Here is a 22,300-nt window from a genome sequence, read left to right as displayed (position 1 = left end):
ATTGTAGTGTTCGGCAGTTGGCTGTTAACAGCGCGTAGCGTTGCGCAGTTGGAGGTGAGCCGCCAGCAGTGGTGGATGTGGGGAGAGAAATGGCGGAGTTTTGAGAGCGGATGATCTGAACCTGTGTCCATCAGAGACTGGCTGTTATGGACTGATATATATATATATATATATATATATATATATATATATATATATATGACTTTTGAACACTATTAAGGTAAATACATTGTTTGTTCTCTATCAAAATCTTTTATTTGCTTTGCTAACTATGCCTCTCAGTGGTTAGTGCCTTCAGTAGTTAGAATCTTCTATTCAGCTGGCAGTATTGGCGCACGCTGTATTGCAGTAGTTTGAGTAACGAAGATTTTTGTGAGGTAAGTGAGTCATGAAAGGTATAAGTTATTGTTAGTCAGGGCCATTCTTTTGTAGGGATTATTGAAAGTCAGATTGCGTTGCGCTAAAAATATTGTGTGTTAGTTTAATGTTGATCAAAATAGGTAAAGAGAGAAATGTCTGAGTACGTTCAGTTCTGCTCAGCTGTTTAAAAATCAGATAACGAAGGGGTTTATCAGCACTGTCATTCATAAATTTTTCTAAGGGGACGTTTCAGAATAATACCTGTAACTGCTGCGCACATAGTCCGTAACAGATGCAAAGTGTGTTGCCGATTTTTCTTCGCGACTTCGCAGCATGGACAAAGCATCAAAAAACTGGCACGTGGATAATCATTACGTGTCTAGTACGACGACGTTCCGCCGGTTTACCGTCTGCAGTAAGAGATTTCGAGTTTAATAGTGGTCATTTGCTCAGATTACGCTGCACCTACTGCGTATTATCCTTCCAGCACCAACTCCAGACGTAGCACCCGAGGAGCAAAATAAAAGCTTTAAAGACTGTCTCTTTAGATGGCTTCTACGTCGCAAAATGTCAGGAGAGGGTTTAAGGGGGGATTCGGCGTAAGATCTATGTCAGGAAAAAGGCTGTCTCACTTCATGGTCTCCACAATTTAACAGAGGAGTAGTGTTTTGTATGTGCTATATGTCCTGAACGGAAGAAAGTTGTCAGCGGGAAAAGAAAAACGATGAGAGGGTGGGGGTACGCAACGAGAACTACAGCAAGGAACAACTCTCCCATTATGTTCAGCAAAGTTCGCTCACGCCTGTAAATGACGAGTACGAATGTAAATTACGTTAAGGACGCGACAGAGTCTCGGAGGTGCTCAGCAAATTCCAGTGGCAGCCGCTGCATGAGAGGTGTTCCACATCACGGCATGGTCTACTGTTAAAATTCCGAGAGCGTACTTTCCTAGACGAGTTAATCAACGCGTATCTCTTCCTCCTATGTGTATCTCGCTATAAAACCAAGAAGAGCTCACACGGAGGCTTAACGGGAAAAATCCTTCCCGCGAAATATTCGCATAATGAGCATGATAAATTCTAGAAGACTTCAGTGGGCAGCCCGTCTGATGAGAATGAAAGAGGACCAAGAGGTTTCAAGAAAATTCACCGAGAAATTATTTGGTAAGAGACCTAGGGGACACCCAGAAACACATGGGCAAATGAAATTAAAACAATATGCAACAGGACGGGCATAAATAACCAACCAAAAAATGCCCCTTGCGGAGCACAAGAAAGGCGAAATGCTTCTGTTTCAGTTAAGCTACCAGCAGCCCCAATCTATCTTCCTCAGCAACTTTAAAAATTTACCAAACATTTTGGCATTCGAATACACTCGTGCTCTTTTTAATATGCATCTCACCTCTCACTTCCACAAGCTCCCGTAACTGCAACTCGCTCACGGCCACTAGTCCGCCGTTGTAAGTAGTCATACTCATCCACTCCCAGTTATCCTTTCTCGCTCACTCGTTCAGACCAACTCATTGTCATTGTTAGACCTCGTATTTTACATAAGAAGGTATTTCGTTCTTCATTAAATAAAGGAAATGAAAGTTCTTCATACACGAATTACGCCAATTAGTAGCTGACTGTAACTAAATTTTAAAAATCCAATTAAATAACAATTTTTATTACCAACGTTCTCTAGTGGTCTTCCCAGCTAAGAATTTCGCAAATACTTTATCGAAAATTGTAATTTTATAGTACGTAAACTACCTCTTTTTATGTTACAACACAACCTGACTGTATCTAATTTTTAAAAATCCAGTCAAAATTTGTATGACTAAAATTACTCTTCTGGTCTTCCCGGCTACTTAGAAAACAGTAATTGAATGATTTCCAGCCCGCGCCGCTCCTCAGAGCTTTGTCCTTCGCTCTGAACCGTCAAATGGGCCGGCAGGGCACGGAGGAGCCTTGTGATCTGACTCCAGCGCCTTCCTGTCCTGTCTGAACAGCCTGTTTACAATACGTGCACTGTCTTTATTCAGTCGGTCAGGGTGGTGCTCGGATGTGGTGAAATATTTCACAGCGACAGTGTATTTGTGGAAAGTCAAGCATGGCAAAAGTAGCCAGCTCCAAATCATCTCTGATTCGTCAGTGGTTACAATTTTTTCCTGATTTCTCTACAAACGGAAGAGTTATTCACTGCAGTATGGGCAACAAAGACGTAAGTAAAACGTTACCCTTTTATCTGCTACGCCCACTCAGAAACAGTTATGCTACTGTTTTTCCCGAGGTAGCTTGGACCAAATATGCAAAAAAAATTGTTTCTAAGCCTTTCTCGTACGTAAATTCTTCCACAAAGTATTTCTCATTTCTTTTTGTTTTTCGGTACTTTCTGAACAAATGTCGCATTTAAGTCAGCATGTTACAGGGATTAAACATCAAGCAAATTAAGAAATCAAACTTGAAACAAACGTTTGCAACTAAACCAAATCAAGACACAAAAACGAATTTCATCTTGACCTGTGTCGAGTCATTGTTGCAGAAAACATACCAGTCAATGCAGTTGAAAATAGCCAGTTACAAGTTTTCTAGAGATATACTGTCACCGCAGTAGTCCATCAGAATCCACACTGCGAAAGAACTATTTCGATACTTTATATGAAAATACATTGAGCAGGATAGGTGAAGATTAGGCGATTCTTATATATGGAACTATGTGGACGAGACAACTTATTGACAAGGCCGATATGTGTTGAAGATATTGGCCGACAACCATGTTTCGTTCCTCAATGGTCGTTTCCTTCCCCTTGTGGCCCATTCTGCTGTTCCACTGAACCCACGTCCGACGTGCTGTTGCTTCAGGGCCGGTACACGACTATACAGGTGTGGCGTGCACTCCGGGGCCGCGTCAACCTTTTGTTTGGTTGAAAGTAGTCCGCTGTATGAATACATTTTACCCTGTCGTAGACCGTGCGGAGTGTAACATATTTTATTTTCCCCGACTAGATTCGTGGCATACGGGAAGCTTCATTACCCAAGAACACGGTTATCTGACGCTACATCATCGTACTTAGTCGTATCGGCGCTGTGGGTGATATACTATCCCAAAACACCATCGTAGTTTGTCACCATCTACTGTTGTTGTCGTGGTCTTCAGTCCTTAGACTGGTTTGACGCAGCTCTCCATGCTACTCTATCTTGTGCAAGCTTCTTCATCTCCCAGTACTTACTGCAACCTACATCCTTTTGAATCTGCTAAATTTGTGATCCCTTGATGCCTCAGAACATTCGCTACCAACCGGTCCCTTCTCCTTGTCAAGTTGTGCCACAAACTCCTCTTCTACCCAATTCTATTCAAAACCTTCTCATTAGTTACATGGTCTACCCATATAATCTTCAACATTCTTCTGTAGCACCACATTTCGAAATCTTCTATTCTCTCCTTTTCCAAACTATTTATCGTCCACGTTTCACTTCCATACATGGCTACACTCCATACAAATACTTTCAGAAACGACTTCCTGACACTTGAATCAATACTCGATGTTAACAAATTTCTCTTCTTCAGAAACGCTTTCCTTGCCATTACCAGTCTACATTTTATATCCTCTCTCAGTTATATTGCTCCCAAAGTAGCAAAACTCCTTTATTACTTTAAGTGTTTCATTTCATAATCTAATTCCCTCAGCATCACCCGACTTAATTCGAGTACATTCCATGATCCTCGTTTTGCTTTTGTTGATGTTCATCTTATATCCTCCTTTCAAGACACTGTCCATTCCGTTCAACTGCTCTTCCAAGTCCTTTGCTGTCTCTGACAGAATGTCATCGTCGAACCTCAAAGTTTTTATTTCTTCTCCATGGATTTGAATACCTACTCCAAATTTTTCTTTTGTTTCCTTTACTGCTTGCTCAATGTACAGATTGAATAACATCGGGGAGAGGCTACAACCCTGTCTCACTCCCTTCCCAACCACGGCTTACCTTTCATGTCCCTCGACTCTTGTAACTGCCATCTGGTTTCTGTACATATTGTAAATAGCATTTCGCTCTCTGTATTTTACCCCTGCCACCTTTAGAATTTGAAAGAGAGTATTCCAGTCAACATTGTCAAATGCTTTCTCTAAGTCTACAAATGCTAGAAAAGTAGGTTCGCCTTTCCTTAATCATTCTTCTAAGATAAGGCGTAAGGTAATGTTGTGTACATAGTTCCGCGTAGTCAGCGCGTACAGAACTTTCCCACTAGAGCACGCCCCGCTAAGCACAACAGCGCACGCGCAGCGCTCGTCCGTCTCCGCACTACGAGATGGCGCTGCCTTAGAGACGGACCAAAGTCTGCTTCCGCCGATCCGCATATTAATATGTAACGCAGCCAATGAGATTGCTGCTAACGTAGAACCTTTTCTCCTCGCGGATCGCACTCGCGCAGTGATACTTGAACGCGCGAGGTATTATAACGAGGGTACAGACCTCCGATTAGTCAGTCTGCATTTGTCTGAACCAGTCGGCATTAGTCTGTACCTGTCTATAGTCAAGTTTCAGTCTGCGCCTAATAAAATTATCATATGCCTGTACATAGCCATGAAGATAAATGTATAGACACTTTGTTAAGTATCAGAGATGTGAGAGTAAGATTAACGTACCAAGACCAAAGGAATCAGATTGTCAATTGTAAATAGCAAATAGCATCCAGAATCATGTTAAGTAATTTTATGCTTGTTATTATTTTAATAAATGTGTGTGAAAATTAATCAAGTTCTGTTTAAAGTTGGTCACCGTCAAGCTGCTACTCTAAGCGTGCAAGTGGCATTTCTATGGTCTGACCTAACGCCACGATAAGACCACGGGACATATTGCGGACACTCGCCTACTTCGTTAGAGCGACAAGTCAAATAATCTGATGGTGTGTGTACCGAAGTTGTTACAGTACGCACACCACAGGTCAGTATTGCCTCATTTCTACGGAATCCAAACTGATCTTCCCCGAGGTCGACGTCTACCAGTTTTTCCATTCGTCTGTAAAGCATTCGCGTTAGTATTCCACCTACTATGTGAATAGTGATTTCCACGACTGTGTATAGACTGGGGCGGAGGAGGAGGACGGCTCACCGGTCTTCTCGCTGATCATGAGGAAGCTGCGGCGCACGTCCCCGTAGGCGGCGACGAGCGCGTGGAACTGGGCGTCGGTGTAGTGCAGGGGGAGCCTGGCGACGCAGAGCATCATCTCGGTGGGTGTGGGCGCGACGGGCACGCGCTGCCCCCGCAGCAGGAAGACGCGCTCGCGCTCCCAATCCTCCAGCAGGTCCGGCTCGTCCAGCGAGGCGCGCGCCACACCGGAGCCCAGCCCGCTCTGCAGCTGCACCGAGGACACCGGCAGCTCCGACAGCAGCTCGCGGATCTCCTGCGGGAACAATACAAACACGTATGAACTCAGCGGCTCCTTGTCTGTCTGTCTTGTACAAATTTTGCAAATACTAGACAAAGCACCGGACTCGACTCAGTTGGTAGGACTTAGATTAGGAAATTAGTTATTAGGAAGCTGCAGCGAATAATATCTCGGCCTACCCAGTGTCAGGGGCACGCCCATCGGGATTAGTTCGATGGGCGAGGCTCTAAAGTAGGTTTATATATTTCTGACACAGCTGTGACGCTGCAGGCAATAGAGTTTTTAGTTAAGAGATTATACACTAAACACTAATAATAATACTTGTAGGAATTTAGCTGCCCATTGTCATCAATTAATTTGTGAGCTCCAGCTGTAACTAAACTATAATCAGCTGCATTTGATGTTTAAACAAATTTGGACCCACTAATCATATAAGGAAGTGGATTATGTTGTATATTATCATTGTTGTTGAAATGAAATTTTTTTAAAATTTTGCAATTGTTTTTAAACTAACTTCCCAATGATCTCGAGACTTTAATCTCAGAATTGGATGAATGTGCAATATTAACACTCTTTCTTGCCAGTCTGTTCGGTAGGGGTGGGGATGGCGAGTGGGGAGCAGAAAAGTTTCGTACCGCTAGGGATCTCGGCTGTCCTGCAGGACTGTAGTGTTGTGTGGGTAGTATCTCAATGCGTTCCTGATGGTATGCGAGCGGACGAGCACAGCTGAGGGTAAAAAATGAGAGGGGGGCCGGGGGAGTTAGGCAGAGAGATAGTGAGGAGGAGATGTGTGCAATATATGTGACATTCACATACATAGGCAGAGTCATGAGTAAAATTCTAGTACATAAATAGGTATTTAAAAATTAATCGTCAAAATGTTTAAAATGCGTTGAAAAAATTCACTACACGAGACTAAAAAGCAGAAAATAATTATTTAAATAAAAATAAATTTTTATAATATGTTTTTAAATCGTACTAGACAGTTTGAAAGAAATTTCTCCTAGCCCCATACCGACAGCCCTGAAGATTTGGGGTTGTGAGTTTTTAACAACTTTGACAATACTAGTAAGATTTATAAGGAAAAACATAGGGCGCATGCAACAGGTAACAGTTAGGACTTTAACTATACACACATCAGTTGTGTACTGCTTGAATCACACGTGTTTCTTTATAAAATCTTGTACCAATTAAAAATTCACCAGCACCAATTCTCCAGACTTTGTAAGGGGTTAAGAAACTGTATGGGATCAGCACTTCATATGGGGACTGCAATTTGTATGGGATTACACTCCAATTAAAATTACTTTGTGACTGATATATTGTAATGGTGAAGAGGGTGGGGGAGAGAGGGAGGGGGGATCTGCAGCGAATTGACGCATGGTGCAGGGAATGGCAATTGAATCTCAATGTAGACAAGTGTAATGTGCTGCGAATACATAGAAAGAAAGAACCTTTATCATTTAGCTACAATATAGCAGGTCAGCAACTGGAAGCAGTTAATTCCATAAATTATCTGGGAGTACGAATTAGGAGTGATTTAAAATGCAATGACCATATAAAATTAATCGTCGGTAAAGCAGATGCCAGACTGAGATTCATTGGAAGAATTCTAAGGAAATGCAATCCAAAAACAATGGAAGTAGGTTTCAGCAGGCTTGTTCGCCCACTGCTTGAATACTGCTCACAGGTGTGATCCGTACCAGATAGTGTTGATAGAAGATATAGAGAAGATCCAACGGAGAGCAGCGCGCTTCCTTACGGGATCATTTAATCATCTCGAAAGCGTTACGGGGATGATAAACTCCAGTGGAAGACTCTACAGGAGAGACGCTAAGTAGCTCGGTACGGGCATTTTTTGAAGTTTCGAGAACATACCTTCACCGAGGAGTCAAGCAGTATATTGCTCCCTCCTACTCATATTTCGCGAAGAGACCATGAGGATAAAATCAGAGAGATTAGAGCCCACACAGAGGCATACCGACAATCCTCCTTTCCACGAACAATATGAGACTGGAACAGAAGGGAGAACCGATATAGGTACTCAAGGTGCCCACAGCCACACACCGTTAGGTGGCTTGCGGAGTATGGATGTAGATGTAGAAGGGGGGGGGGGGGGGGGGCTGTTCCTGGCGTGTAGCCAGTGAAGCTTTGCAAGGCGCTGCATGCAACCTAAAAGAACAGGCAACACTGTGAGAACGTGGCGCTCGAGAAAGAACTACCATTGGGTGGTCCCTACCATTCGAATCACTGAAAAGTCACTGGCAACGTAATTTTCATCGGAGTACAGCAGTATGTATAGGCTAGGCAATCTGTATGGGACTAGGAGGAATTATTTTGTACTTTTTAGTCCGATTTAAGTATTGTTATTATAGAAATTTTATTTTTATTTTAATAATTACTTCCAAGGATCTAAGGGCATGAAAGGGGAAGTATCAACCGAGCTAAGTAGGTTGGTTGGTCATCTGGTGTTAAGTGACTCAACAGCGAGCTAAGTAGGTTGGTTGGTCATCTGGTGTTAAGTGACTCAACAGCGAGATCATCTGTCCCTCATTCACGGGATAGCCCATCTGGAGTTGGTGGCATCAGCCAGAAATCGAATTTTGATAGTATATACGACTGGTAAAATCTACACACACAAAGCAACATTCCTGATGATTTTGAGCTCAACAGCTGACTGATACTAGTATTAGTGATGTAAGAGAACCATCATCACAGATGTATTAATACATATTTATTGTGTACAGCCATTTCGTTCCTTTAGACCATCATCCGATTGTCGAGTTGTGTTAATACCATGATACAAAAGGTGCGGTAGTCATATGTAACGGTAGAGACAAAATTTGGAATCGATGATTACGTAAACATCTGCCGACCGCCTGGGGAAGCTAGGCAAGCAGTAAGTGCATGCGAAACCGCATTCTGTGTACAGTAAAGTGTAGAATGGCAAAGAGTGTGCTCGCCGTTTGCAAATATTATATCTAACTTACCAGACCTTTAACGTAACGACAATGGCTGAACTCAGCAACCTGATGATTTTCTAAAAAATAGAATCGATCGTGACACAATAAATGTGTGTCAACGCTACTGGCGCAGTATTCATTAATCATTAGTATTTATGATGGCAAACTGATGCCAGAAATGAGAAATAGTTGTATGAGAGGGGTTATAATTAAAATTTCTCTAGTTGAGCCAGTTTAGAATGACAATTATTTACCTTATGGGTAGCCAACTTTATAGGAATGACGTTCAGACTGTGTTGCAGGATTTGCGTTGTTAGTTGTGTTAGTTTTATGACTTGCCGTTAGGCGCCTATACTGATATGGCGACATAGGGTTGAATCATAAGCATCTGTCTCCATTACAGTTGCCTAAAGACAACATGGGTCTGGACAAATTGAGCTGGACTCTGCTCGTAAAGCTCTTTTATCAAAACAACAGGGACAGTGCTGCTGCTCTTCGGGAGTATCGACGCACTTTAAGGAATATGGAGATGTCCTCTTTTTGCAGTGAGTTTGAAGAACATGATTCGAAAGTTTGAATTGACTGGCATTTGGGAATTGCTCCTGGGAGAGTTTGGAGTTACTGTTGCCATGGTTGATAATGAAGCTTCATGCAATGCTCGAGCTGTGCCACGACAACTGGACACCCCATGGAACACCGTTCGAAAAATGGGGCGAACAATTATGAAACGTTATCTGTAATGTCGTTCAATGTTGCCATGAACGCTTGCCATGGTTGAGCAACGTTCCTAACCTGATACGTAAATGTGGTACGCAGTTAACAAAATTTTACTCTATCGCGTGGAAATGAAAATGTGTGTCAATATTTCTCTTCCGCATGTCATTAAAAATGTTTACACAAAGTTTAATTTCCTTACGATCACTCTTTTTCTGTGGGGCCTCTCAAGTACTGTAAGTTTCATTCTGACAACCCAGTACGTTGCTCGGGCGGGTCTGCAGGGCTACGGCAATGATAGAGTAAACTATTTCTTCTTTAACCTCCTTACGAGTTCAACGTCTCATTCATTCATTCATTCATTCATTCATTCATTCATCATGAAGACATTTGGACTCAGTTTTTCGTGAAGACAGTGCAAAGTTGCTATATATAAAATGGAAATCAATCATCACCTTCGTGGTTCTGATGCCAGCTGCATGGTGTGCATATAGTGTGTGTTCAGTGATCGCCGATGAGAAATGAGAGAAGAGTGAAGCACTAGGTATTTACGTTTCGACAACTTCTCTGCAGGAATGTGCAAGCAAAACAACATTGTACACATGGAGTGAACCAAATGCGGTTGTCCACTGCTGACAACTCTCGTTCTCCCCAGGCCATCCGCATTTCGGTTTTTCGAGGTTTCCCAAAATTACCCCAAGCAAATGTCGGGATGGTTTCTATTATAATGTGACGACAGATCAGAACTTGCGCTCTGTGTCCAATGACCTCTATGACTTTTTGGTCAGCACCAAACGAGAGCGTGAACCACGTAAGAACGTTGTAACCTAGACTAACGGTACATGTATTACAGCTTCAACGAAATACCTCGTAAGATCGAACGACCCTGCAATCTGGTTGAACATGTAGTATCATTGCCACAGATACCCTCAGCCAGTCCTGTTTGCCTTGATTCTCTGAGGAGGGCCCAACAGGCTTAGTCCCTGAGAGAATGTAGCATTAGTTCATAGTATTCCATGTTCATAGCCGCAGCTGCAGTCCTACAAACTACTGAAGATAAGTGATTTTCATTGTACTGTGTGTTTCTTGAATAATAATCCTCCTCTCTAACAGTGTGCCGTACCGCACATTATTGCAACCTGGACTCCTTCAGCTCCTATCCACTCGGCCTCCTCCTCATTGGCATTTAGTAACGAGCTGAAAACACCCACGCGTTTTGTGCCTCTAAACAGTGAGACACAGTAGAACAAACCGTGGGGACATCTACATCTACATCTACATGATTACTCTGCAATTCACATTTTAGTGCTTGGCAGAGGGTTCATCGAACCACAATCATACTCTCTCTCTACCATTCCACTCCCTAACAGCGCGCGGGAAAAACGAACACCTAAACCTTTCTGTTCGAGCTCTGATTTCTCTTATTTTATTTTGATGATCATTCCTACCTATGTAGGCTGGGCTCAACAAAATATTTTCGCATTCGGAAGAGAAAGTTGGTGACCGAAATTTCGTAAATAGATCTCGCCGCGACGAAAAACGTCTTTGCTTTAATGACTTCCATCCCAACTCGCGTATCATATCTGCCACACTCTCCCCCCCTATTACGTGATAATAGAAAAGGAGCTGCCATTTTTGGCACCCTTTCGATGTCCTCCGTCAATCCCACCTGGTAAGGATCCCACACCGCGCAGCAATATTCTAACAGAGAACGAACGACTGTAGTGTAAGCTGTCTCTTTAGTGGACTTGTTGCATCTTCTAAGTGTCCTGCCAATGAAACGAAACCTTTGGCTCGCCTTCCCCACAATATTATCTATGTGGTCTTTCCAACTGAAGTTGTTCGTAATTTTAACACCCAGGTACTTAATTGAATTGACAGCCTTGAGAATTGTACTATTTATCGAGTAATCGAATTCCAACGGATTTCTTTTGGAACTCATTCGGATCACCTCACAGTTGTCCTTATTTAGCGTCAACTGCCACCTGCCACACCATACAGCAATCTTTTCTAAATCGCTTTGCAACTGATACTGGTCTTCGGATGACCTTACTAGACGGTACATTACAGCATCATCTGCGAACAACCTAAGAGAACTGCTCAGATTGTCACCCAGGTCATTTACATAGATCAGGAACAGCAGAGGTCCCAGGGCGCTTCCCTGGTTCATTTGGATCTGAGCACTATGGGACTTAACTTCTGAGGTCATCAGTCCCCTAGAACTTAGAACTACTTAAGCCTAACTAACCTAAGGACATCACACACATCTATGCCCGAGGCAGGATTCGAACCTGCGACCGTAGCGGTCGCGCGGTTCCAGACTGTAGCGCCTAGAACCGGCCGGCCAGTGGGGACATTTAGGTGCACAATACAACAGTAAAATCACGTTATTCAACGAACGAGACCTCCATATTTTGTACCAAATTTTCTCCCTAGCAACAGTAAGTAAATAATCCTGTACTTTTCTCACAGAGTGACGCAGTGCAGGGGAACCGTCGCATAATGGAAGCGTTAGCCGCTGCCTTCGGCACGTTATGCACAGTGGTGGGCGTCGGTCCCCGGGTCTGGTGGTAACAGGCGGACGGCGGACGTCGGTAAGATCTGTACGGCGCGATTATTCTAATTGCGGCTCTCCGGACGAGAAGCTGGCGGTCATTCGCCCCAGCTGGCTGGCGCCCGTATGCACCCTGGCCGCCGCGCACTGCCAATTAAACGTAGCGGATTCCTGGCGAGCCGGCTCTGCGTCCTATGGCTGCCAAGGGGCACCGATGTCTCGTTCCCTCACCTCCCCCTCTCTCTTTCGTTGGCTGCCACCACAACAACCTCCATCGACGACCAGCGAGGCGAATAACTGCCGTTCGACTACCTTCCGATAAAGTTGTACACGTTCAAATAACTTGATGCGTTTGCTGCCGGGTGACGTCGTCGAAATCCCCCGATATTTCGACACGAGCACACCCTGCCATTCTCAAGGCACAAATGAAAGGAAGAAGAAATGTGCAAGCAAAATTAAATACCTCGGTTCACAGAATAGAAACAAGGAAGAAACCCCCCCCCCACACACACACACACACAGAGAGATAACCAACATCAGAAATATCGATAGTTACTATTAATCAACAGGTGAGGTAGCACTAATTCTGTCCCTCTGTTTTTTGATGAGAGACAGAGTTCGATTCCAAGCAGCAGTTAAACAAAATCCACCATCTCTGTTAATACGGTTGCTTGATAGTCTGATTTCAACAGCTTTCTTAATAACACTATCCCAATAGCTGGACGTGCAAGCCAGAATCTCCATATTGTTGTATTCCATAGGATGACCGGTGTCAAGGCAATGTTCTGCAATAGCGGATTTGCTCGGCTGTTGTAAGCGTGTGTGACGCTTATGTTCAATACACATACACTGGTCTTCCACAGTCCTGATTGTCTGACCAATATATGACATGTTGATTAATAGTAACTATCGATATTTATGATGTTGGTTATCTTTGTTTGTGTTGACACGTGTTCTGTGTGTGGTGTCTTCCTTGTTTCTCCTCTGTGAACCGAGGTATTAAATTTGCTTGCACATTTCTTCTTCCTTGCATTTGTGCCTTGAGAATGGTAGGGTGTGCTCCTGTTGAAATATCGGCGGTGTACGACGACGTCACCCGGCAGCAAACCCGTAAGTTATCTGAACATTCAACTCGCCGGGAAAAGTTAAGGTCTCACAAAGTTGTACACGTTCGACGTCCAAAATAAAATCATATACAGAAATTACAAAAAACGTCAGGAGAGAGAATAAGCTCTGAATCGAGTATTCTAAACTTCTGTGTCCCACAGGGATCCACACTTGGTCCACCGCTCTTAATTTAACACAAAACACATCCCACGCACAGTGAATTATGACAATGTTGTTACTCATGCAAATGATACTCAACTCTACTATTCTGGAACTAAAAGCAAACTTGAAGGAAAATAATGCTACCCAAAGGTCTGCTGAAATACATTTGCATAGTAACATTACTGAAATACATTCTTTAAATTTCAAACTAAAAAACAAACACGATGAAGATATCAACATTTACACAGATGAGCGCATAGCAGGAAACTGGTCATACAAACAATTTTTTGGTATCATGGATGGTGAAAATTTATGGTGGGAAGAGAGAGGAGTGGTGGTTGTTCAAAATGGTTCAAATGGCTGAGCTCTGTGGGACTTAACATCTGAGGTCATCAGTCCCCTAGAACTTAGAACTACTTACACCTAACTAACCTAAGGACATCACACACATCCATGCCCAAAGCATGATTCGAACCTGCGACCGCAGCGGTCGCGCGCTTCCAGACTAAAGCGCCTTTTTTTTTTCTTTCGTTAAATCTGCTCGGTGCGGACGTAGCAAGACACCCGTTTCAGTTCGTCGTTGATCCATTAACTCTTTTTTTTTAATTACCGAGGGCAGCTAACCCTCTGGCTGAACACGCTGAGCTACCGAGTCGGCGTTTTTTTTTTTTTTTTCGATATAGTTCGTTGCGTTTGGTCGGGTTGGACGTCACAAGACATCCGTTCAATTTAATCGTTGGTTCCTTGACTCAGTTTTTTTTTTATTACAAAGAGCACGCAGCCCTCTGACCGAACACGCTGAGCGACCGAACACGCTGAGCGACCGTGCCGGCTGTTAGTGGGAGTCTATGCCTATTATCTATTACCGTATTAATGTCGTGGTAAGCTCCGAACTTAAATGGATCACTCTCTGTTGGATGCACTATCAGCATCGCCAAAACAAAAGAAGCTCTTTAATTGGTATCACTCTAGAGTGTTCAATTGCCAGTATGGAACATTATCAGACACGTGACAGCCCATCTTGCCAATAAACGCCAGCACGACCAAAACTAGCGTACTGTGATCATGTGAACTGAGTACTACACTAATTTAAAACATCAAATGTTACAGCGAACATCAACGACGATGATTCGTTGATAAAATAGAATATTAATGGTGAAATGCGATACAATAGCTCCTTGTACAATTTTTTTCATCGTTAGCATGAAACAATGTACTGAAGTGAGAAAGACTTATTAATTAAGCAGACTCTCTTCTATTCCGAAAGCTAATGAAGATCGAAGACAAAATTATTTAAAAGCAAGCTACAGGAAAGAACAACCAGTTACACAAGTGACGGGGAAATTTACACTTGACCAACATTTATTGTTGTTTCTTGTTTAAATAAAGCTTCATCTTCAAAGGTAGAGAGCTTGGAGTAGCAAATATCGGATTTCGAACCCCTCTGCATTGTTGGCAATTACTTGACATCAAGAAACATCGTTTTGTCTACAGTACTGAGTCTGTGATCACTGTTCATTTACACACAAGTTGTTACCATCAATATTGTGCTTTGAGGTATCCGACGAGAAATTTATTGCAAGCCTAGCGGGGCGGCATATTAGAGATGCAAAAGCTGTAGGAGCTTCTACTGAAAGCTTCATATGACGAATGCGGTTATGTGAAGAGTTATTGCTGCATTTCCATTGCGCTACATTTAAGAATATGAAGGCGTTAAAGCTTACATAGCGGAACCGGTTCGTGCTCCAAATATACTCCGCTTCTCCAAGTCTTTGTTTTGTTGTGTTTTATAGCAGACTGACGTTATAAAAAGTTTATGAAACGTCCCCAGTCAGCAGTTACATTGAAGATAATGTTGGTGGACCGGGTGAAAGGGATTGGCTAAGAGAAGAACTCGTATAACAAGTAACTAGTAGTTACTATAGACAGACACGTCCTTTCTCATTGCTTAATATTGACACACTTCGTCCGCCACTGTTACAAGGTACGAGATCTGTGTACAGGGCTCGCTTCAGCAGTTAGATGACAGCATATTCCCCACTGGGGACTGAAATCCATACCTACAGTTTTAGTACCTGAATCTTGCCTCATCAGAGCCTGCTCCACCACTGGCAATTAGCATTTCGTACCGTCCAAGACGGAAAAAAAGTGTGCAAAGTTCGGTTTCGTACTCCTGATTGCTTATGAAAACGTCCGGATAAAACCATCGCAAGTGTTTCGTATTAATATGTGATTTAATTATCACTCTTTTTAATACAGTGGTTATAGAGAGTAGTATAATGGTTACAGAATATATGAATCGTGAGTTTGGACTGTCGTTGACTCCCTTTATGCGTAGTGGGCCAGCTACGTAATCGCTTTGCGCCGTTTTTCCATTTCCTTTTCGACACTGCCGTAGCTCTCCCATTCGCAAAGCACAGGCTTTTTACATTCCTTCGACGCGAGCTTTACTTTAACTTGCGTTAACTCTAATTGCAAGCAAACTTTCAATTTAATTCTAATTTTCATTTCTATTGCGGCGTATATTTTTATTGTCTCATTTTGGGTCATAACAGTGCTATGCAAGCTCTCCACAGTGATATACGAATCAATGTTCTAAATAAAAGCGTTTCCACAAAGCTAACTCGTAACGATCACGTGCAAGCGCCTACACTCGTGTGATGACGCCACAGAACAACAACAACAACAGCAACAACAACAACAACAACAACAATACTGCGCTACAAACACGTACATATATGATCTAACCGTTGTGGGCGCAGCCACTGTTTACGCATTATTTGCCTCGTAGTTATTAGAGATTCAATTCAGTAGTTACAAAGCTGTCACACACGAAAGCTCGACAGACTGGCGAATAGATGTTTTCACTTCAAAAGAAGGGGAAAAAAGTATTCCAGTAAATGGAGCGCCCTCATTTCACTGCTGCGCACAAATCGCCATTCGATGATTAATTACCTACAGAGTCCGGATGGTGTGTTCAGGGATAGCCCTCATGTGATTCTTTCGATGATTACGTCTATGTTCCAGCGGTTTTGTTAGCTGAATAATGTAGTTACTTTGACTTAGAAGATGACGAGATTATGTCAGTGTTTCTCGGAGGCTGTTCGGTGGTGTATATATCGGAAAGGATATTACAGCGTTTTGTTTTGTGCCCCACGAAAAGATGTCCGCAGTCGAAGACAGTATAACCATATGCATTTATCGAGAACCATAATACAGTACCGTAACCATGACAGCTGATGCAAGAGTCGTACGTTTACAGACTACGTCTAAATTGCTCCGCTGTCGTCTAGAGTGGCCAACAGTATTGTAGTATTGTGCGACTCATCCGAGAATAATGCGACGCCGAGGTATTAAATGAGATTAGCGCAAGGAACGCAGTGTAGACGCATTCAAATTGACCTCTCTGGATAGGATTCCATTATTTTTCTGTGCACCTCAATCGTCTCCACTAAACTGAGGCATAGTGGTTAAGACACTGAACTCTAAGCCTTAAGAAAAACACCGAGCGAGGTGGCGCAGTGGTTAGCACAATGGACTCTCATTCGGGAGGACGACGGTTCAATCACACGTCCTGCAATCCTGATTTAGGTTTTCCGTGATTTCCCTAAATCGCTCCAAGCAAATGCCGGGATGGTTCCTTTGAAAGGGCACGGCCGACTTCCTTCCCCATCTTTCTCTAATCTGATAAGACCGATGACCTCGCGGTTTGGTCGTCTCCCCCAAAACAACCAACCAACCTTAAGAAACAGGGATCAAATTCCCGCGCACCATTTTGGTTTTTATCTCTCATATTTTCAACAAACAATGACAGGTATTCTTACGATCAACAACGCCAAAATGGAATCCCCTTTTGCCAAGTCCAAATGAACCAGGGATCTATTCTTTATGACTTCGAAGTTAAATGGATATTCACATCCAACTTCCCTTCCTTCCTGGAAATTATACACACTTTCCGTGGCTGTGATTTTCATTCTTTTATATCAGGGTTTACATTGGTTTATTTTAGATGTATTCCACATATCCATAGCTATTTCGCAGATGTATCGTTCCTAATCTTAAAAATGTCCCCTAGGGCATACTCAGTTTTTAACAGTTTAACAAATTCGGCCAGTTTATAGTTTTCATTGACTGTGTTAAGCTATTTGGCACCGAAAATTTTTAGTAACTGCAATATAATTCGTTATGAAAGTAAGGAATAGCCATAGTGCTATTCATTCCGTTGTATTTATGAATTTGCAGCATCTTCGTGTTTCTGTTTAAAAACAGTCACTCAGAAAATTATTTAATCCTTTCATCGCTTTTAATAAGATGAACTCTTTTTTACATTCCTGCAAAACTTCTCTGAGAGAGAATTTTCGTGTGTAGAAGGCGGAGCGAGCGATGAGTGAGTTACGACACGGTTATGTCACATGTTGGAATGCAGGTATGTCAGGAGTCTGCAGAAGCAACAGATGTAACGTCTGCTTTTAAGCTAATTAAGAACGAAAAAAAAGCACGTGATGTTAATGTATTACCCATTCTTGTGTCGGATCAGAATGAAAATTTGAAAGTAACACTACTGTTATGAAGTCTTGTGGGAAGTACTGACTGGAACTGAAATAAATGCTGAACGAAACAATAACATCTGATAAACGATGGTGGATCATATTATAAACTCCCCAAAACAGATATTTACCGAGGAAATACAAGTAAATAGATTTAAGTGCCAGGAAGTCCTTTCTGGAAGTATTTGTATGGAGTGTGGCCATGTATGGAGGTGAAACATCGATGGAAAACAGTTTAGACAAAAGGAGCATAGAAGGTTTTGAAATTTGGTGCTGCAGAAGAATGCAGATGGTTAAATGGGTGGATGAGGTAGCTAATTGGGGAGAAGAGAAGTTTGTGGCCCAACCTGACTAGAAAAATGGATAGTTCGGTTGGATACATTCTGAGGCATCAAGGGATCACCAATTTAATACCGCAGGGAGGCGTTAGGAGTATGAATCGTAGAGGGGGACCAAGAGGTGAATACATTAAGTAGATTCACAAGAATGTAGGTTGTTGTAGTTACTCGGAGATGAAGAGGCCTGTACAAGATAGAGTAGCATGGAGAGCTTCATCAAATAAGTCTTTGGACTGAAGTTCACAACAACATACAACGTGCCTCTTTGGTGTGCTATGGGCAGAATATTCGACCAACCGGTAGTCTGTTTGTCAATTTTCGGTAAGTAGAACAGCTGAAATTGCCCATGGCATGAATTTCATGTTATTTGGACGTGCAGGAGGTAAACTACACCAGAATCCATGTTCTCGTCACTTCGAGTTTGAGAGTCCCGATGAAACGCTCACTACACTGTTCTCACTGACTAGGGAGTAGTCATATGCTGTTTTCTTTACTCCGCTCCCTTCTGCGATTAATATTGCCCCTGTTGACCAGAGTAAGGCTTGTTGCGAAGACGCGTTCTTGAAAGTAGGGATATCCTAACACTTACATGGACACGACCAACAGAAGCCACATGCATCTGACGAGCCAACTCGTTTTTAATCGCACACTGGCAAAGACGTGATGTTCCTGCATCTAATCAGAACATTACTGGCAACGTCACTAGGTCAGCATGAATAGACTTAAGGTCGACGCCAGGGCGCTTTACAGAATGATGTCTGACAAGCAGAAAGTTCTGTAGCTTTCACCAGCATTTTGCCCTGAGCAGCTGTGCTACGGACCACCTCTTTTTGGTTTTATATAGCGAGTAACATTCCCAAAATTTGTGGTAAGGTCTTATGGGACCCAACTACAGAAGTCATCGGTCCCTAAGCTTACGCACTACTTAATCTAACTTACGCTAAGGACAAAAAAAAACACACACACACACACACACACACACACACACACACACACGCGCGCGCGCGCCCGAGGGAGGGCTCGAATCTCCGACCGGGGGCAGCCGCGCGGAGCGTGACAAGACGCCTAAGAACGCGCGGCTAACATTCCAACACCGACGTTCTTGGAGAAGACATGGGCGTAAAACACAGTGTCACCTATTTGCGGTTTCATAAGCGTTTGTTCACTTTCGACATATTCTGATGTTAGCTACTCAACGGCACAAGATGAGTTCCGCAGTTTTCAATACGTTCGTTCCCAAACGCTAGGACATCACAGACTGACTTATCAGAGTCGACTAAATAAACAGTATTCCACAGTCACGCGAATCCCAAACTGCAAATTATGAGTTTCTCGCTTGGCAGTTGTCCTGAATTGGTTCTTTCACGCCGGATGGGTGGGGATATGGTCATAATATTGCAGCTAAACAGTGATTATTTTCGGCGTGCCATTTAATAAGCGCAAGAATTTTTCCTAAGGACTGTTAATTTTATTAAGACTAGGGCCCACGTGACGCACTCTGAATTAGCCAGAAAACAAGGCGATCGCGTTGTTTATTGCAGACCAAACGCGGAATGGTACTGCGTTGCAGTCTACTTCAGAGGTAACACTGACCTCTTGACGACGCCCCCCGCAGGCAAGCCTTCAAAGCTGAAGTTTCCTTTGTTCTCAATTTCTCGTTTTCCTAGAATGCACCACAAAGAAGCTGCATAATAGACGATAAGAGGGATTTGCCTCTGCTGGCCTCATTACCTGTTTTCTCGTTGGGTTCCTAGATCCAAAAAATTACTCCACCAAAACACAAAAATCAAGAAATGCTCGGTCGAGAAGCTTCTAATCTGTGGCTGACAAATGAGGCTTCCTACAAGCTCGTAGCACAAAGAGCACGAGGCAAGGCACTCCACTCCATTTGTCAGGACGAGGGCGGCCACAATACCTTTGTCACTGGCCGCATCGACCAAGTGCAGACGGAACCAACAGCGTCTTGCCTTGGAAATACGCCCTCCACCGGGCTTATGCGACACAAGCCCCCAAATCCAAACACACACACACACACACACACACACACACACACACACACACACACACACACACACACACACAGTCCAATTTACCCCTCGAGAAACGACTGCGTTATGATTATATAGGACGTAGTCTGTCAATTATCAAATGATTAACTTCAGATTCTTTATGTAAATTTTGTTTCCATATAAATGCAATAAAAACGCCTCACGATAAACGAAGCATACTCGATTCGCCTAGTAATGTCTTAAATTAAAAATATGTGAACAACGTAACTGCAGAACAATACACACAATTTGTGAGCACTTTCACGTCTCATACGTCTAAGTGAAATTTCAACTGTCCAGAGCACACATTTCTACTGTGCATAGTTTTCACTGACGAAAATTCTTACGAACTCTACGTTTCTCAACCAATTCTTTAAGCGTTACTTTTTTCATATTATGAGTGATACGTCTAGCATTTACGGTTGCACTTACAACTCAGTGCATGTTTCTGTATTTTCTTTACAAATTTGAAAGAATTCGTATTTCCTGTATCTTGTTACCTCTTGTGTTTTAGGATGCAAGTGAAGGTTTCCACAGCCGAGATCATTTGGTGACTAATTAAATCGCTGAGGGCGGTCGCACAGAAATAATGACCCTGCACTCCCACCTAGAAGAAACTACGTTTAAAATTCAGTTCAGCGGTCACAGCTGTGACATGGCTTCCTTACACAGGACACGTAACTGGAAGGTTTATTCGAAATGACTTCCTCCTATTCCTGCTACTATCGTTGTGTACAGTAGATAGAATGTTCAGCCACACACTCGCCAATGTCCACGTGACACTGACAACTGCAAACTTAGATATTTCATGAAGATACTTTTTTTAAAAGCGGATATAAGCCAATTCAGCCTAAGATACAGGTATACTTTCATGCGATTATAAGCACTGGTGACAAACAGGGGTAAAAGAAATTATTCAGCCCACCGGGCATCCGACTAATAATATGTAACACCTCCGCTAGTCTTAGGGCTGGACTCAATTCAGCATAGATGGGAGTCCGAAGTTTCTTCGGGCAGGCCATATAAAGATGAAGCCAATCATTGTTGAATTTTGGATCCCGCAGTTTCCAAATTGTTGGATGTTGATTGCTACGTATCACCCGCTGTTCGAAATACCTGCAGAAGTTTTCTGTGGCATTGATACAGCGCTGTTTTGAGGGGTAGTTGGGGTGCGATGCAGTCCTTGAGTGTTTGTCGTCAAACCAGGTACGCTAGAAGCCATGTGAACACAGCTGTTATCTTCGGAGATGAGAGTGACGACAGAACGAAGATCATGAATGTCTTGGACTTGGTCACCAAGAATACTGAAATTTACATTCTGATTTATGTTCACGCTAATCTACCGTATATTAATGCGCCCAGTCATCATACGAACCACACCCCTCCATTTACAAAATTAAAAAAAATCCACAGAACCACCTACGGCTAAATTACATCAAGATTAAACGTCTCACTGTACGCATTGTTTGGGCCATTAAAGACGTGCAGTTGTACGTGCCGCTGTGAGCATTGGCGTTTTGCGAAGTACCCGACTCCAAAGTTCGACTGGAAAATGGAATTGGAGTGACCTAGATTTACTGACAGCATCAGTTTATGTCGGGTTTGTATTCGATTGTCACTGACAAGGCGTGACGTACGTCTATAGCCCCTGTCGGATGAAATCTTTTTAATACCACTGTCCTTAGGCCGAGTTTCATGACTGCGAGTGATAAGGCTTTCCTTATAGACGCGTTGGACAGTCCACGTTAATACAACGTCAAATTGGGCAACTACATTCACGGTGTAGTCATATGCACGTCCAAATATGATAGCTCCTTTCTGCCTTTCTGTAACGTCTCTACGTCGACCCGTCTTAATGTTCTGATACCTTAGAGCCGGCTGACACACACACACACACACACACACACACACACACACACACACACACACACCAGTCAGCAGAGTAATGACACACAGCCAATTGGTTCCATTCTCTGCTGACTACAGTGATCCAGAACGACCAAGGTGCTTTATTTAAGGGAGTGACTACTATTTCGTCTGTTGATTTTATACAGGCTGAGTCAGAAGCGGCAAAGATACATGCATTGACGAGTGATAGTGATTCTGGATTAAAAACTTTATGTAGACTTCCGGGATA

The 22,300-nt window shown here is 42.9% G+C and overlaps 1 protein-coding gene across 2 annotated transcripts in view; it reads right to left on the bottom strand.

The window, feature by feature from the left end:
• The window catches only part of LOC126297861 (ribonucleoprotein PTB-binding 1-like), a 309,116-nt gene that overhangs the window by 79,787 nt on the left and 207,029 nt on the right, over window positions 1-22,300 (bottom strand). For both annotated transcript variants that reach the window (XM_049989142.1, XM_049989143.1), the window contains exon 2: window positions 5,454-5,745. In XM_049989142.1, the coding sequence (XP_049845099.1) occupies window positions 5,454-5,745 (292 nt within the window). The remainder of the gene's footprint in view (window positions 1-5,453; window positions 5,746-22,300) is intronic.

Source organism: Schistocerca gregaria, chromosome X (genome assembly GCF_023897955.1).
Source record: "Schistocerca gregaria isolate iqSchGreg1 chromosome X, iqSchGreg1.2, whole genome shotgun sequence".
In the NCBI taxonomy this organism is placed as follows: Eukaryota; Metazoa; Arthropoda; class Insecta; order Orthoptera; family Acrididae; genus Schistocerca; species Schistocerca gregaria.
The sequence above is the reverse complement of the archived record's forward strand: the minus strand, read 5'-3'. Positions and strand labels throughout refer to the sequence as shown.